The sequence below is a fragment of the Euwallacea similis genome, chromosome 21, assembly GCF_039881205.1.
Source record: "Euwallacea similis isolate ESF13 chromosome 21, ESF131.1, whole genome shotgun sequence".
In the NCBI taxonomy this organism is placed as follows: domain Eukaryota; kingdom Metazoa; phylum Arthropoda; class Insecta; order Coleoptera; family Curculionidae; genus Euwallacea; species Euwallacea similis.
The window spans coordinates 1,926,399-1,943,729 of NC_089629.1; the positions used below are offsets into that span (position 1 = coordinate 1,926,399).

The 17,331-nt window shown below is 37.4% G+C and overlaps 3 protein-coding genes across 4 annotated transcripts; 1 reads left to right on the forward strand and 2 right to left on the reverse strand.

Annotated features, from left to right (window-relative positions):
• Nucleotides 1–3,781: 3,781 nt before the first annotated feature.
• On the forward strand, nucleotides 3,782–8,699 carry LOC136415800 (uncharacterized). 2 transcript variants are annotated; one of them, XM_066400623.1, is made up of 4 exons: nucleotides 3,782–3,960; nucleotides 4,989–5,235; nucleotides 6,336–8,274; nucleotides 8,324–8,699. In XM_066400623.1, exons 2-4 carry the CDS (start codon nucleotides 5,206–5,208, stop codon nucleotides 8,605–8,607), a joined length of 2,253 nt encoding a protein of 750 aa, XP_066256720.1. In that variant the 5' UTR covers nucleotides 3,782–3,960; nucleotides 4,989–5,205; the 3' UTR covers nucleotides 8,608–8,699. The 2 variants fall into 2 exon arrangements, with proteins under 2 accessions (XP_066256720.1, XP_066256721.1); XM_066400624.1 differs by lacking the exon at nucleotides 3,782–3,960 and having other exon boundaries at nucleotides 4,952–5,235.
• Nucleotides 8,700–9,888: 1,189 nt separating this feature from the next.
• On the reverse strand, nucleotides 9,889–12,131 carry LOC136415918 (sialin-like). Its single transcript, XM_066400828.1, has 10 exons — nucleotides 11,826–12,131; nucleotides 11,521–11,768; nucleotides 11,247–11,471; nucleotides 11,110–11,194; nucleotides 10,895–11,061; nucleotides 10,683–10,835; nucleotides 10,494–10,626; nucleotides 10,283–10,438; nucleotides 10,145–10,230; nucleotides 9,889–10,096 (listed from the first exon to the last, which is right to left on the reverse strand). Exons 1-10 carry the CDS (start codon nucleotides 11,893–11,895, stop codon nucleotides 9,917–9,919), a joined length of 1,503 nt encoding a protein of 500 aa, XP_066256925.1. The 5' UTR covers nucleotides 11,896–12,131; the 3' UTR covers nucleotides 9,889–9,916.
• A 1,835-nt stretch (nucleotides 12,132–13,966) lies between these two features.
• Nucleotides 13,967–17,331, reverse strand: LOC136415769 (uncharacterized). Its single transcript, XM_066400559.1, has 7 exons — nucleotides 17,042–17,331; nucleotides 15,269–15,473; nucleotides 14,992–15,081; nucleotides 14,831–14,941; nucleotides 14,661–14,772; nucleotides 14,456–14,590; nucleotides 13,967–14,400 (listed from the first exon to the last, which is right to left on the reverse strand). Exons 1-7 carry the CDS (start codon nucleotides 17,172–17,174, stop codon nucleotides 14,329–14,331), a joined length of 858 nt encoding a protein of 285 aa, XP_066256656.1. The 5' UTR covers nucleotides 17,175–17,331; the 3' UTR covers nucleotides 13,967–14,328.

Below are 17,331 nucleotides of genomic sequence, written 5' to 3' on the forward strand. Positions count from 1 at the left end.
TCTCAACCTTCTTCCTCTTACATCTTCTTTCCTGTTTCAACATTTTCCTTAACTATGTGCTTTTTAGCTGCACGTTACCAATTTCATGTACAATTTCACCATTAAAATCGATTAAACACATGTTTAAGATATCAAGTCGTCGTTGACACACTTAGGGATGAATTATCAACCTCCTGATAAGTTTCGCACCGGCTTAAACCCCTATTAAGTAAAAATGGTGGCTCATCTTTGGTCCATCACCTTCCATCCATGAACTCTATGTTCCTGTTATAGTTATCGATACACGCAAAGAGAAATTTAAACCTTGCGCACGGGAAAATTAACTAGAAGAAGTCAATTTCAAGAAAAAATCATGATTACCCTTTTAAGACACCTTTTTTATAAAAAGGGTTCAAAGATCTAGCCTTGGTTGAAAAACCCTGATAGGCCATGTTAAGATCATAGTGCCACGCATGTAGAATCAATCTAAAACGCAGGATGTACACTACCGTCCATAAGTATTTGCCCACTTCAAAAGTTTCATCTAATCGTAAATATATAAAGTTGATGAAATAACGAAGAATGAACAATATTTAGAAATTTTAAAAAAGCAAGAGTTACCCTCTGGACGTCGTATTTTCGGGCAGAAATTTATTTTTCAACAGGACAACGATCCGAAACACAATTCCAAACTGTGGAAATCTTATTTGAATCAGTTAAAAACCGAGAATAAACTTAAGGTGATGGAGTGGCCGCCACAGTTGTCTGACCTCAATCCCATCGAGTTATTGTGGGATGAGCTCCACAGAAGGATAAGAAGCGAGGGTCCATCATCTCAGGAATCCCTGTGGAGAATGTTGCAAGAAGCATGGCGTTTAATATCAAGTGAAACGCTAATAAAGTTACTTGACAGAATGCCACGGCTATGTGAAGCAGTTATAAAAAATAAAGGTGGTCATATTGACGAGGCTAATGTTTAAGACTAAGTTTGGAAATAGAGGTAATTTATATTCAAAATGAGTTTTAAATAATACCTATAGAAAAAAAAACACTTAAGATATAATGTGATTAGGTGAACATTTTTAGGTAGAGAAATTCTTATGGACGGTAGTGTATGTAGAATTTTGATTAACTCAGTTAGTTCAAATTAAGCCACAATAGAACGCTTCAAGGTTCGCAATCTAGAAGGACTCTAGCACACATGCTAGTGATAGACGGGTCGACTTCCTTGGATCGACAAATGCTCTAGAGGCTAATCGACCATTCTCTATGCCAGCCCTATTTGGAGAGCTGGAGAGAGAACACTATATTTCTCATCTTTCATCAACGAGACATTGGAATCCAAAACAAAGCGGGACCTCTATAGCTATGCCATTTCTACGGTGGTTAAGGAAAAAGAGCGCGTGGAGCGTAATCCACAAGGACAATAACTTCAGGCCTAAAAACAATTGAGAGACAAATCCCCAAGCCCCTCGACACTGACGTTTTATCCCCTATAGACAGTTGCGGGTCGTTGCAGGCTGCTGGACGAGGAAACCTCAGGTTTTCAATCTCCAGAGAATCCCAGACTATCTGGTCTCCAAAACATCGGACCGGGTGTCTTTAGAAGATTTTCCTCGAAACACAAAAAGCATGCATGCTAGCAAAAGATATGAGGAGACGTCTTACTTTTACCCCTTCGTTGTTTATTGGAAGCTGGTTTGCTTAGGTCCTCTGAGACTGTCCCCATTTTTTCCACCATATCGAGTAAAATCAGATGAACCAATCGGATGAACCTTTCAATGGAGAAATTCTACTGGAGACTATCCCAGTTACAGCTAAACGATAATAAATATACAGTATATAATAAATATCAGGAAAAGTAATTTTGATAAATTAATTAGTGAAGAACAAGGAAGCGGTAGGTCCTCTAACCTCATATGCTATAGTGCAATTATCAGAGTATTAACCCGATGATTTAATATTAACAATACGTTTATATGCTTGTTACCTTGAGGAAGCTTATTTCGGCCGTCACAGGTGATTGTGAAGGAGTTAACAATGCCTCATTTGGTAAGTCTTCCTGGAGTATCATTGCCCCGCACCTTATCCAAGTTCTGAATTTAATGCCAGCATTCTTCCAGTCAGTTCACAACAACCGTTCACAATATTCAGCTATATTTTCTATGATCCTGCAAGAACCTGCAAAATTTCTCAATCTAAGTCTCCTTCTTGCAAGATCTATTCTTCTAAGGATATATGTATATCGATCCAGGAGCTTACTTTACCTTACTTTGAGTATGTCCCAGCATGATCTGGATATTTCAACGTCAAATTGGGATTTGCTGACGATGAGAACAATACTCTCATTTGGGAATTGTGTTCTTAGGTCTCATTGATTTTTACCGATACTCCAGAACCTATCCAAGTGCTTGGCGCATTCGAAGGAATATGAGTGATCAAGAAATGAACGTGATGCGGTGCTGTAGGGGATGTGGTAGGTAGGTAGGTGGTGAAGAGGGTTTTGTTCAATTTCAACCAATGCAGAATTTTATAAAAAAATGCCCATATTGAAAATAATGTAATTTTTAGACAGGGTTATCATTCTGGGTATCAAATGAACATTTTACTGCTCTGTGTACATTCATCTCCTTTCTCCGTTCATAATCTAATCTGAATCAACGTCACGGCAGAAAACTAAGTACATGAATCCCATTTTAATGAAAATAATGAAGACAAAGCTTAGAACTTCCAATTATTGTCGCAATAAAAACCTTCAAAACCAAAATTTCAAAATCCATTTTACAAGACAATTCCTCAATCATCCCACAAGACTTTGTGTACCCAATGGTTCTTGGACCATTTCCCACGCGGTCATAATGTCAGTCGGCACTTGCAGAAGTCGTTAAAAAACAATGAATTCTAAAATTTTATAGATAACATCTAACCTTGCAAGGTCCTTTTGCATCGAACCACTAATATTCTATATAGGTGCCATTGCAAATTTTATCACCGAAAGATAATTAACCCTGGGACCAAGAGGCTTGTTGCTTAGGAAATTTGAGAATTCCTAGGAGAAAATGTGTTTCTCCTTGTTTTTAAATGAAGTTCTCAAGGAAGTAGCACCTGTTTTGGGTAATTTCCATCTGGTATTGGACAATGGGTACTTGTATTTCCCACCATATGTATGATTATATCACGATGCATGATTTTTCTTTTTATGAAATCGTACAATGTATAGATCACATAAGTGCCTGAAAGTGACAATTTATTCACACCGCTGCTGAGAGCGAAATTGTCTTCTGTAACATTCGTCAAATTAGTGTAAAGACCCAAACAAGAGTAATTTTCAAATAAACAACGGCCTATAGTTCAAATGTTATTATTACATATACTTAAGTCCTATTAAAGCTTAGGGGGTCAAGTATTGCATTAAGCCAGGTCCGGCTTAGCCTTTATTTTCGCACAATGCATTCAAAATAATCTCTCCATTAGATTCAGATAAACGATTGAAGGCATTGTTTCTTGAATGTCTTTCAATAGGAGTTGTAGAAAATGAGGTCAATTTTCTTTTGTGATTGTGATAAAGTATAGAGTCAGGCCCTGAGGCCTTAACGTGAGGTAAAACAAGATATAACAGAAATTAACAATTAACGAAAATGGTCTGAGAAATGTCCTATATTAGAAGAATGGTTGCATTTAAATGCAAGAAATTGTGAAATTATTTTTCCTAATGTTTATACATAATGCAATTAACGAAGTGCAATGTTTGACTCAATAGGTACCACATTCAGAACATATGTATTCCTATATGTCCATTTAAGTGTTTGGTTTAGTGTTGTGTATTTAGATAAAAGCTTTGTTCTTGATGATTATGGGGTGTTTCAAAATATTCTTTAAGAATTGTGCCCAATGGCGCGTTTAGCGAAAGTTGGGATGTTGTTAAATGTAAAATATTTATGGAACTCGCCAGAAGGTTGCTTTATTTAAGCAATACATCTGGTACAACCTGAAATAAAATCAAGCTATAGTTACTTCATTTTGAAAATTTTCGAGGGTGAATGGGTATTCCATAGGTATACCATAGGGAACAGACACTTATCTCTTGCCTCGAGTTTCAACACGGGTGCAAGTCAATAATCACCATAAGTTGTATTCATTTAATATCAATCCATCTTTCTAGAATGGGATTCTGATCGTCAACATCTTAATTAAATTTCTTTGAGTTAACAATCAAGAAAATGATAATCGTGCAATTAAGATTCAAAGAGAGAAGCCCGGTCCACAAGTATTTATCAACCGCTATTCCATCAATCAGAACCTGAACCAGAACTATTCTAACCAGAAGAATTTTACGAATATTTTTTGGTTCTTCGAATCAGAAATTCCCATTAATTCGCTCAGAGGCGTAATAAGTCAGATTCCTTCCATATTAAAATTGCCACTTAAATTCTGAATCACCCTGTATAAACGTCATCATAAATTCTCTTACTAGTTACTCTTGCCCTACTCTTAAGTTTTCCCTTCGACGTTCTCAACCCTCCTCAGTTTTGCAGATACCCAAATTTAAGTTCATAAGTTGAATATTTTTTCTCTGATAAACGGTCTGCATGCTTTCTTGCACTTAATTTAAAGACTTAAATTGAAGTAATGAAAATCAAACTGCCATCATTTTGCCCATTTAAATTCCAGATATCTATCGAACTATTACGACACCTCTCTCTGTAATTAACGGATTGCAGTTCTAGTGCTAGACACACGCGACTGGCTATTAGAGGAATCAAATTATTACCGATGTATGTAATTACATATCTCACGCAACTTTCCCCAGCACATACCACATTGCTGATTCCAATAAGGATCCTTTTGCCTACACTAATGGTAATACTCCAATACTTGCTTACAAGGCAATTTTCCTTGCAATTACACCTACTAAAGAACATGTTTATCCAGTCGTGAGCCAAATTTTTGTGATTGGAAACAATCTTACAGCAACAAAGGCATAATAAAGTGTTCAGATATTTTCCCAGCAACAGTATGCGTACATGAACAAAATGAAGTACCTTCACAAATGGTACCATCATCATCGTGCTTCTCAGACGCCACCGCCCACCCAACGCAATATGAATGCACCACTTCTTGCAAGGTCGCGTCTCCCTCTTGGTGTCTTCTCGAAGAAATCCGCAAAGTTATATAGGGAACCCATGTGGTACTCGAGATTAGTCGTTGGTACCACAGTTAAATGGCATGAGATATAATATGGCTCAAATTGGCAAGGTGAGTTCCGCGTGCGTGATTATCGTGATTTGGTGTGTCCGATTGTTTTGTTCAGGATTGTAATGAAAACAGTTCAGAATTGTTGAATGAGTGATGGTAATGTATCGATTTAAAGTTCGTTGTTAAAGGTCAGTTGTAAAGAAAATGTTGATTTTCGTTAATTTGCAGTTCTCGTTTCATCGCAGTAAAATGCAGATTTGAGGTCGCTGCCTTATGAAATTTTTTTTTAGGGTAAATAGTGATTTTAATCGCAAATACGCTCATAAAAAAGATATATCATGAGTAACGCAAGCCTTGTGATCTGCAAGAATTTTAAAAGGTCAATTATTCGAAACTCTTCAGCTTTCCTCTAGTTTCAGCAATATTCTATTAAACACAGTAATCTGCAGATTAGCCAAACCTAACGTTTCCATGTAATTAAATTGACAACAATGGAGAAAATATATGCTTATAAGCATTAGTTTGCTGTATTCCAAATGAACGTATTTGTATAATGTCAAGCGTGAAATGACAGAGGTAACCAGTTCATATCCACCGACAATGAGGAAATACTGTTGTGAGCAAACAATGTAATAAAAATAAGCTTCTTGATTTCATTTTTGGACGATTTCTAAAAGACATTAATGATTATGTTATCTACCCTAATAGTACCACATATACATATTATATACTACAATAACCTAGTATATATACTATAAATAATATCTAGATAATCCTAAATTCTTGACAAAAAATTGATAAAATCCAACAGGGTTCTAGCTGAGACTTGACTTGTTCGGACTCTCAAAAGTCCTAAATATTTGAAAATACAGGGTATTCTGTAAGCTCTATATGACAAACCTTAGTGTATGGTAGCTGAGAAAAAATGTTTATGACAATATTCTTTGCCTTTCAGATGATTTGGTACTTAATCGATTTGAATATTTGTTATTAATCCTAAAATCTTCACTAAAAAAAAAAATTAACCACCTATGACTCAAAAAATTCATATATTACTTAACTTTATCCCAGCTATCATCAACCAGCATCACCATGACTAACTACATCGTTGCCACATACCGCCAATAGAGGCCCTTGCCCCTTAAAGTTCTTTGTTCCAGATACTGCTTTCATTACTTCTCCTCATCCACACAAATAGCGCTTTCCCTGGAGAACCTCCTCAAAACCAAACCACGGACACTACCACCTCGCAAAATGCCGAAGAAGAATTGATACAGTCAGAAACCAAAGATGGCCAATTGGAAATTATTAAAAGGATCAAGAAGATAAATCCTGATGGTTCCTATACTATCGGTTACGAGGCTGATGATGGTTCCTTCAAAATCGAAAGTAGGGATGTTCTTGGAAACATCAAAGGAACTTACGGCTTTGTAGATGAAGAAGGAGAAATTAAGAGAGTTTCCTACAGTTCTAGCAATGCCAGTGAGGTTTTCACTAAGCACGAACCTGTGGCTATGCCAGAATTTCCTAGTTCGGTAGTGCGAGTTCAAACCATTAATTCAAAAGGGGAGGTGACATCTAGTACTAAGAGACCAGTCACTGTTAGTAGCACTTTTGCTACAACCACAGCAAGCACCCCTACCACAACCCCTTTGAGTGTCATCCAAAGTATTGCAAGACGGAGGGCCAGTACTACTTTAAAACCCATCTACCACGAAACTAGTAGATCTACTACCAAACCTCACTCTGTAACGTATTCATCGGCAGCTCCAAGAGTTCTATTGCAACGTCCCTCTATAGTAACCAGTACAAAACCTCCTCGCAAACTTGAGCTCAGGCCTGAAGGACAAATTGGACGCCCAGAAGTTTTGAAGACCACAGAACATCCACTCTTCAAACCAACTGAAGATATAAAGCCTGTCAATGAGGAGCATAGTGAGACTAGGACTAATATATTAAGGAGACAGTTGCCACAAACCACCACCCAATCTTCATTTAACATCGAAGAACACGTTTATGGCTTACAGCAATCTCTAGGACACAACGATGTGTCTGATATCTATAACAATGGAGCTTCAATAACGTCTCGTCCTCTATTTACAACCACCAGATCCATCACTAGGATTCCTATTATACCTACTAGCACTACAGCAACTCCAATAATTGTAGCGAAGCCTACTCCAAGATACGTAGCCAACTACCAAAGAAATCAGTTGCAAGAAGTAGAGTCAAACACAGCTACATACAGGCAATCTCCAGAGGATGAGGTGGTCACCAGTACAGAACCTGCAAGTACTTCTACAAATATACCAGTGGTGCAAATTCCTCCAAATAGGCAAACTTCTGAGCCTCTGGTAGCTGTAGGTCATCCATTTCAGCAACGCGCCATTCTAGTGCCAATCAGTCACCTTCAGAACCGTATAGTACCACAAGATGAGTATAATCAAAATGAGTATAATGCCAGAAGAAACTTTGTTCCTCAACAACAATCCGCAGTGGAAATCGAAAGGGTGAATGTGAAAAGGTTGAACCCCGTAGCTTTGCGCCCTCTACCAGTTCTTGTGGATTCAAATGGTTATATAAGAGAAATGCCCCCTAATGTTCCTACCCCTTATCCCCTACCAGTACCAGTAACGCCAGTAACAGTATCGTCTCCAGGGAGAAATATTGATGAAGAACTTGAATCCAATGAGGTTGAGAGCATCCACCCTCCAGTGAGTACCAGAGACTTTCAAGTACTGTTAAATCATTTAATAATGAGACAAAAGAGGCTTGAGAGAATAAATGACTTGACCAACCCTAAAAGACATCCGGAGTTCTACCAACGCCCTGTTAAATACCAAAGAGCGGTACAAGCTACAGTCAGACCCATATTTGTGCAAAGATATGACCAACCGCAACCAACAGGCTCTACAAGGCAGTACGTGGCTGTGAGGCCTCAAGAGGATGCTCAAAGATATCAATACTACCAACAGAACGAAGAAGAGGTGACTGAAGAACCCAAGAGAATCGCTTCAAATTATGTAAGACAACATCCTGGGTATCTACCAATGAGAAGGGCTTCTAGGTTGTTGAATGGAGGACAATATGTTCATGAAGGTAATGATTAGTAGTATTTACGAGTGAGAAATAATAATATTTATTTTAGAAGAGACTCCACAATCTCATCGGGACGAGTATCTTCCACCAGAAGTAAGAGAAATGCTCTTGCTGAGGATGTTACAGCTAGCCATGAATCCCTCTTTGCCTCTAGACGAAGAAGAGCAAGAATCTGAACAAGTAGCCACAGTACCTGCGCCCCAATTCCGGAGACCTCCGGTAAGGAATGTAGAGATTCTGGGAGAAGAAGAAGATACAAATGATGTGAGGAAACGAAGGCCAGTATCCAGGACAAAGAGGTTCAAAGATGAAGATATGGAGTATATGGAGTAAGAAGTGAAAGTATTATTAGACTGTTTTGCATCAAGAGGGTACAAGGTCGGAAGCTAGATTCTTGAATCTGGGAGATCCCTGGAACTGACGGAAAATGGTTCAATCAACACAGGCATGTGGAATCTTAGCAAACATACGTCATTTTCGCATGATTCCTTGGGAGACTTCTACTCCACATATTCAAGAATCTGGCTCAGAAGCCAGAGTATATTGTAGTGTGAAATTTAAGCAATATTTGTCCAATTTATCCGGAATATTGTAGGCGAATGTGCAAAAGCTTTTAGAATTTAATGAAAAATTTTAAATAATATCAGATGTTTTTGGCTTTAATCTGCAAAGTTTAATAGATGCCAGAACTTGAAAAAATACGAAGAAAATGTCGTGTCGACTTGTTTATTTGAAAGCTTTGCTATCGAGATACAGAGTGTTCGACTTAAAAAATTGCATTTTATTTTTGTTTATAGCTCCTAAATTTTTTGAGATATTTCACAGGAAATTTTAGCGGACCTTCAGATTTTTTAATCAACAAGAATTTTAAATCTCAAGAAAAAGAGTTTCGGTTTTCATACCAAAAAAAAATGCTGAAGAATGGTTATCTAATAGATATTTCGTACAATTTGAAATTCATAGGGAGGAAGGCCTTAAAGCAATATACATGTAAACAAAAAAAGAGAGAAAAATATTAAAAAATCTTGTCTTATTTTTTTGAGGTCTGATTCGTTTTAATTTCACCGGATAAAATCTGAAACATCTAGTATATGCATATCTCAGTAGAAAAGATATAAAAAGAACGGAATTACTCTTGCCACTTATCATGAGAAATTAGCCAAATGTTCAAACATTTAACTATCTATATTATTTTTAAGCTTCTAGTACCCTCACAAAAGAATTTCACTTTTAGTTTTATACCGAACGAACTTATTATATTTTTTTACTATTTATGAGAAATCTACCTACTTAGAAATACAGTATGTTAGTCTTAGGCTTAATTGTGTAAATAGATTGCGTAAAAGTTACCAAAGATGTGAACAAACCTGTGAGAAAGACTTTAACTGTTGTCGCTCTGAATTCTTAATAAAACAATGATAAATTTGCATGTGTTTTTTGTGCCTTGTTATCGTTTCGTCATGCTCTGCAATTTTTCCTCGTCTTGTATTCGATAGAAAAAATGAATTACTGATTAAAATAATGGCATTTAATTAGCGAGTTAAAGATCGGTATTCCCACGAAGTGAAATATAAAATATGTGGTAATTTGTAATTTGAGTCTCCAAAAAAGCGTTAACAAGCTAAAACTTTAGCCAACAGTTTTATTCCAAAACAGATTCCAGCCTTGACGGTTCTTCGACATCTTCCAGCTCAATGCAAATTTCCTTCTGCGATTCGTTCCAATCTTGAACAGAACCGCTTCCACATATCATAAAGAAGATGGACGTGGAGAGCAAAATGGCTGTGGAAGCTCCGAAAACTAATCTCCACCATCCTGCAAACTGTCAGAAATATTCGAAGAATTGAAGAACTTTTGTTTGGTCACTTACCGATCCATGGAGCCCTTCAGAAACAGCATAATTTGCAGCTAAAAGTCCTGCAGCTCCGACTGTTTGGCAAAGACCAAATACTGTGCCTTAAAGCACTCAACTTATTATCATAAAATACCTTATTTCATTACATTTTACCTGCATAATTAGGGGCAATGTCTGCAGCACTAGAAAACACTCCTGCAGGGGTGGCACCTATCATCACTAGAGCAGCTACGTAAAGTGCAGCAGGAGCTGCAGGATCACACCCTGTATATCCTAGAATGAACATCAGAGCCGCGGGTGGGAAATGAGCTGAAACATGATTAAATTTTATGATACAGACTGCATTTTTTTCCTTTTTACAGACACATGTAAACGAATAGTTTCCTTGCCGTAGTCGTGGAGACTATCCCGGATTCTCTGACATGATCTACGACAATTCCAAAAGTTATGGCAGCAAAGAAGTGACCTATATGGGGCATTGATTGAAGAATGTCTTCCTGAGGATTTAAGCGATTAAATAAAGTTGATGATTTCCTGGTAACCAAAATATTACGTATTCAATTGAAAATCCATACACTAGTTTAAGGTACTTGGTTACTCCTAACATTAACGTGGCATCTGCCCATTGGCTGCCAATTACAGCAACCCCACATGCCCAAGCAGGTTTTGAGGCTAGGAGTTTCCTCCAAGGCAAATTTCTATGTTCCTAATGAAGCATTTCTTAGATTCTCTATAATTATTCGTTGAGATTTGGGACAAATTTACGTCTCTCTTTGGTCTGTTAGGATGAAGAGATTCTTCCACAAATCGCCACCACAAAAAGTACCAAATTCCTGCAACTACTGATATGACGTAGCTCAACCAGTCTCTGCCTAATTTCCTGACCAGCAAAGTGCCCAAAATGCCCACCACTGAATATCCTAAGTTGACAGCTAAAATTTCTGGTTAATATTTAAAAACCCAACATTCCTAGATATTACCAGAGTATAATGAAATAAAAGCGCTTATGTTCTTAGGCTTGATCCAGGTAACTGCGAGCATGTGAGCTGCAGGCCACGTCGCTCCCTGATAAAAATAACAAACTTCCCTAAATAACTTCAGTAAACTAAGGCCTCACCATGAAAATTCCCTGAACAATCCTGACACAAACGTGACCAGCAGTCAGCCAGCTCGCTGGTACCAACACGGCTACCACTCCAGTGCCAAGAACACCTACTCCATATAACCTCTCAGCTCCTACCCTTGCAGCTATCCTGCTAGCGGCCAGAGGGGACACCAGGGTTCCCCACATAAAAGCTTGTCGTAAGACACCCTCAGTTTCGTCAGTTCTGGTCATCGGTATCTAAAAACGACCAAAATCAATATTTGAGGATATTTTTGAGAAGTCATACCTCAATGTGCGGTATTGATTTGACAACGCGTATTGTATAAGTACTCTCTGTATCGTTGCTGCCTTCTAGAGGCTGGCAGTACCTGGTGATATAGCTGGTGTTCTCGACATACTCAGCGAACTCTGCAGCTGAGTAATTCGAAGTGCTGTTTGCCCTGAGGGCCACAGAAGCACTTTGCTCTACAATGCCGCAGAGGACAAAGCCGGTAAGCACAAACGCGGCAAGCACTTGTCGTGAACCAATCTGATCTATTGTTTGGTAAATGAATTTAGGAAAGAAAATAAGGTCTATCGACTAATCTTTACCGTTTACCACCTTGGCAGCCCTCTGCAGTTGCACGCTTCCCCTCTTGAGTGTATGTAATCCAGGTGCCATCACAATCACTTACTTACTAACCATTTCTCCCTTAAAGTTGATTGACATGTTCCTTTAAAAGTTAGATTAAAATACTGCGGAAGCATAAAAAACAACACGCATTTAGCATGTTAAATTTACAGAACAGACTAAGCTAAGAAGGCAGTTTTATAGGATAATTGAGCCATTTGAGCCTATTTATATTATGAAGCAAATTTCGAGTTTGATGGCCGTCCTACGTTTGGGCTTTTGTAGCCATTAGAGGGAAATATATCTGGGTTTGGGACTTTTTTCCACAGATACATATGTAAGTGTTCAAAATAAGCACTTAGATTAGGTGCCGGCGATGCTGACGCGATAAGACCAAATATAATCCAATCTTTATCCTCGGGGACTGAAGTGCAGCATTGTTGACTACCATTAAGGTTAAAAATAAATGCTATTCGGCGTAAAACAGTATGCGTAATGGGTTTTATTCGACTCATTCGTTAACGGACTCGCTCGCTAGCTCGCTCAGCTATAAACTAATTCGTCTCATAAAAACAAAAATGTCCAAGTTCGGCCTTAAATTCGACTTAAATTTTGACACATTTCATCTGTAAATAATGAATTAATTTACGTGATTTTACCTGCACTAGTTAGGGTAAAATAATAACTCATTTAACATTAAACTCATCTTTATTCCGAATAAATAATCGATCTTGTAGCCCCCTTGCTGCTGTGCGAAGACAGGCAATTGAATGACATATCTGTAGCATCTGCGAATATAAACCTGAACTCCTAATACTCGAGGCAACCTACACACACTTCTAAAGATTTAAGAACTATTCCACCTTTCCCACCACGAATCTTCCATCGAGATCAATCTCGGTAGAGGTGTACCTGAATGTGGCAATATTGATCTTGTTAGAGTTCCAAATTCAAAAAAGTGCGTAAATTCTAAACTATTCTAAATAGTTTACGAGTTAGATTCAGAAATGGTCCTTTGATGACTTGCGGTGACGAACTGATGAAGAATCGAGGACAAACAGATCATGGTGGCACTAGCAGGTCTATCTTTAAAGGATATCTCGTGCTGTTAATCCTCCAAAATTCCATCATTTTAAGTGCCATTATTAGTGATGAAGAGATTAGCATTGAAGAAATCTGCTCGGACGAACAAACGAAGTCATATAATCGAATAAAGAGAAGCATTATTCATGAGAATTCATAGTTCCATTCATACGTGTAGGAGGCCTTGAGATGTTCAGCTTGAGAACACGTAGTTTGGGTGCGAATATCTACAGGATATCATTAAGAAGATATTTCAGGTGGATATAGCACTTTGCTAAGTAATAAAGAAAATATTAACACTCATAGTCAAAAACGCACCATTTTCGATATACAGGGTGGCCAAGTTTCACATTTTCTCTACTATTTTGCATTTTTCTGATATGCCTTGAGTTAAATTTTTGAAATTTTGTACACTTATTTTCTTTAAAATCCTTTATAACAAAATGTTGATAACCATATACAGGGTGTTGAGTTTTTTTGAATCATGTATATTATTTTATGCTTTGGACCTTTTTTTGGAAAGAACTAAAGAATAAAAATCATCCGGTTCAATTATCAACTATCTGAAACAATTTGTAACATTTAATTAAATTTCTTAAAACGGTAATAAATCTAAACGAAAATAAAATTATAAAAACTGTTGAAAATATCTGTGAGAAAAAAGTGAAACTTTACCATCCTGTATACTGAAAATGATTTTTCAGTATACATGTGCATACAATGAATTTTTGACCGTGGGTCTATTAGCATTTTTAAAATTATTTTCCACAGTACTATCGCTCCCTAAAATATCTCCGTGATAATACACCCTGTATAACAGTAATTGATTACGATAGGGCAATGATTTTCTTTCAGGTTGAGATTCTTCAGAAGCGATATTGAGGAAATATAAAAGTGTTCTGATAAAACAACGTAAATGTGTAATATTTAGAAAAGTAATAACTCTTAGGTGAAAAACCGCTGACAAACTTATTTTACTCTAAATTTAAAGACTAGATTTAAAAAGGACTGTACTACAGTAGAAAGTAACTCCTAAAGATCATGAAAGGTCATGTATTCACCGTTGAAGTGCCCGAAGAAGAAATTCCTAAATTTTAGTATCCCCCCTTTATAAACAAAATCTTCCCAATTACTCTATGGACAATAATTATGATAATTAGTATTCAAGTTGGCAAGACCGTAACCAGTGGCTTTTTGATTTCACGGTTGTTTAACTAACTTATAATCGAACTGTTAACCGTTTAAAATACACGGCATGTATAAATGAAATACATGGCCCAATAAAACACAGTTTTTGGCGCTTATTAACCTTGGCACCATAGTTTTTCCTTCTGCTGTAAAGCTCTACACGAATATGGTCACTTTCGATTTGCACATTGCGGTTTTCTTGGTTCGTTGCTGTTAGATGAAGACGTTGAACAGCCTTTTGGCGAAGTTGACCACTGTAGCGTTTTCCAGTATCCGGTTTATGTACTGAAAAAAGAAATCAAGGAAGTTACAGGTAAATTTTCTTCACTGAGATAAACACCTTTTTGATTTGTTCTTGCACTGATGGCTTAATCTCAGGCCACAGCATCCCCAAAGCTTCAGGCGCCATTTGAGAAATAACCCTGTTGATTACGTCTCCAGCTTCCTTATTATTTAACAGATTCTCAAACCGATTCTAAAGCATTTTTAGCATGTAATAGTAATTAAATCACAATAACAATTAGGCGTTTCCACCTTGAACTCACCTCCAATTTCCCAAGTTTGATATCGACATTCAAATCCTCGACCCTTAGCCTCGCAGGTAAGGTAAACTTTAGTATTGTTGAGGTACCCAATTGGAGGTTCATTAAGTTCAACCTGAAGTAATGATAATTACACAAAAGACTCTTCAATGCTTGCTACCAATAAATTTTACCAAAATGGTCCCTGTCCATATATGGAGAAACCTCGGCCAATTTTTCCATCAATATCATAATCTCCATTAACCTTGACATACGGGAATGTAAGGTTTAAGTCCAATTTAAATCTGGAATATTTTAATGGTAAATTTGGCTTACTTGAGAGGGTTTTAACTACCTGAAATGACCCAAGTCGGTGAACCGTTCCTTGTCCACTTTAAATTTCGATATGTGTCTTATCGTCAAGTTCTCTGCTTTCCCTTTTAATCTGCAACGACACAACACCAAAGAAAACATTACTTAATATCTTAATCTTATTAGTCCACTTGGTTTTGAAACTGCCGAAAGAATCCACTGAAGAAAAGAAGGTAATTTGGACATTACGCAAATCAATTAGATAGGGAAGATTTTGCAATGGTACATTACTGACCGGTAGAAAGAATTTATGTACTCACTGTGTAGAATCATGATTAACATCAAATTCAATTTTGTTCACATGCAAAGGGTCCAACACTGGAATATTCAACTCGGGGATTCCCCTGAGGATTATTCCTCGGAATTCCTCCAAAAGAGCTCGAAGTCGATCTTCGACTCTTCCGAATGTGTTGATTACTCGGTCAACAGCTCTTCCCACAAGGTTTACGCTGCCCCTGATTATACCTAGAAATAGGCATTCATTGGTAATAGGTAATATGTTGTAGCAGCAGAATTGATCAATATCAAAACTTCTCCGAAATAAAACTTAACGTCGATTCGAAGATCGACATGATGGAATGAAAAATATTGAATCTTCAAACAGAAACAGATTCCACTAAGACTGGCTGCAAGATCTCTGCGCTCAGCACTGGCTAAGTGCTGAGTGTTGAGAACAGTGCTGAGGTTTCAGGGTGTCTCTGACCCCCTTCCGCCCCGAGAACCCACTGCGCGATTTAAAAAATCCATAGCAACAAAAAACAACACATAAAAAGAAAGACTGTTACAAATTGAGGCAAAATGAAACGACAATCCTGGACAAAAATAGCCACTGAACCATTCTGACCTCCTTCCTTGCCTTACGAGCCAAACAAGGCAATCCTGCTTCCTATGGTCAAGTGCAACCACATAAGAGTCTTGAATTATGGTTAAAAGTTTTGAAACCATTAAATATTTTGGTGAGATCTGAAAGATCAACTTCATTTCGCGTCTTCAAGATTCAACCCCCACGCTTAAAGATGAATTATTGACCATCAACATCTGATCAGGGGAGAAACTTCTATTCCGTCAACAAATTTGTCCATTCCTTCTTATGGTAATTTGCAATTATCAAAGGGTTTTGTAGGAGCTAAAAGAAGATAGATGGATTTTAGGCCAGTCCAGACCTTAAGAGACGCAAATACCATATAGGCTGTCTCGACGAAGATCGTCCACCCTGAATATCAATTTGTTTTATTTTTTAAGAAACTCGAAACACGGTAACTTTGATAATGATGGGGACATCTACATCCTCCGCTGCTGTGGAGGGACTCCTTTCACTCCTTCAAAAAAAATTTCAAAGTTTTTTTAGATGATTCTGGCTACCTAAAAAAAGGTTAGGCCTTATGGAGAGTCAAAATACCGGTTAAAAGTTATATTCTTTAAGAAATGAGAAGTTTCGCAGGTCTTTAATTGAGAAACATTTTTTACCTCTGAAAGGCTTCGCTGGAGTATAAGAGAAAACCTAAATTTAGTAATAATACGTGCTTCGCGTCATTAATGCTCATTTTTGTTGGTAAAGTAAGTTTTTATAGACAAATTTGTTTACTTGTTAGGTAGAGAATATTCAGAGAAGCGATTTGTCCTCGAAATAGAAATGCAGCCCCTACAGGTCTGGGGTTTTACAGCAAAAGTGCATTTTCGAAGCTTTAAAGCCTCGAAAGAAGCTCGTTGAACGTTCTCCATTTGTACCATTTTCTTTTAAAAAATTGCTTAAAGATTAGAGAGAGAGTATCAACCGTCTTACATAACCATATCAAATTATGTTTTTTCTTCGGCAATAATTATTACATAATTATTATTTCCTATATGATTGAAATTAATTCTCATGTCTCATTACAGGAATTCACTTTTGCCGCAACCAGTGCTAGGCGGATTAGCTTACTTATTGCGGAAACTATCTGAATTAATTTACATATTTACTTTTGTAAATAAACATATACTTTCCATGCAAGAAGAACAATAGCTTGCAATTAGTTTATCGAATAAACACTCACCAAACGTAGTATACGATACCCTATTCAAAATATCAGCAACCCTGGGTACCTTAACATCAAATGACAATTGGCCGTACCCTACCCCCGCACATAAACACACCACCAAACAAGTCCAATATCCCAGTTTCCTCATGTTCAGACCGAAAACGAACTAAGTGCTGAAGCTAAAGAACTTTCTCCGAAGAAGTCTCGGGTTTACATGATTTGCCGGGTGCTTGGTCGATGACATAAGAACCAATACTGAAGAGAAGTTTATTGTGCGAACCACTCTATAGGTTCTATGATAAATA

Coding starts and splice junctions, on each gene's coding strand:
- LOC136415800 (XM_066400623.1), top strand. CDS start 5,206: ATGAGATATAATATGGCTCAAATTGGCAAG. Junction 5,236..6,335: donor ATATGGCTCAAATTGGCAAG/GTGAGTTCCGCG, acceptor TCTTTGTTCCAG/ATACTGCTTTCATTACTTCT. Junction 8,275..8,323: donor AGGACAATATGTTCATGAAG/GTAATGATTAGT, acceptor TATTTATTTTAG/AAGAGACTCCACAATCTCAT.
- LOC136415918 (XM_066400828.1), bottom strand. CDS start 11,895: ATGGCACCTGGATTACATACACTCAAGAGGGGAAGCGTGCAACTGCAG. Junction 11,062..11,109: donor TTTTATTTCATTATACTCTG/GTAATATCTAGG, acceptor CAGAAATTTTAG/CTGTCAACTTAGGATATTCA. Junction 10,836..10,894: donor CTAACAGACCAAAGAGAGAC/GTAAATTTGTCC, acceptor ATGCTTCATTAG/GAACATAGAAATTTGCCTTG.
- LOC136415769 (XM_066400559.1), bottom strand. CDS start 17,174: ATGAGGAAACTGGGATATTGGACTTGTTTGGTGGTGTGTTTATGTGCG. Junction 15,082..15,268: donor GTTAATCATGATTCTACACA/GTGAGTACATAA, acceptor GTGTCGTTGCAG/ATTAAAAGGGAAAGCAGAGA. Junction 14,773..14,830: donor TATGGACAGGGACCATTTTG/GTAAAATTTATT, acceptor TCATTACTTCAG/GTTGAACTTAATGAACCTCC.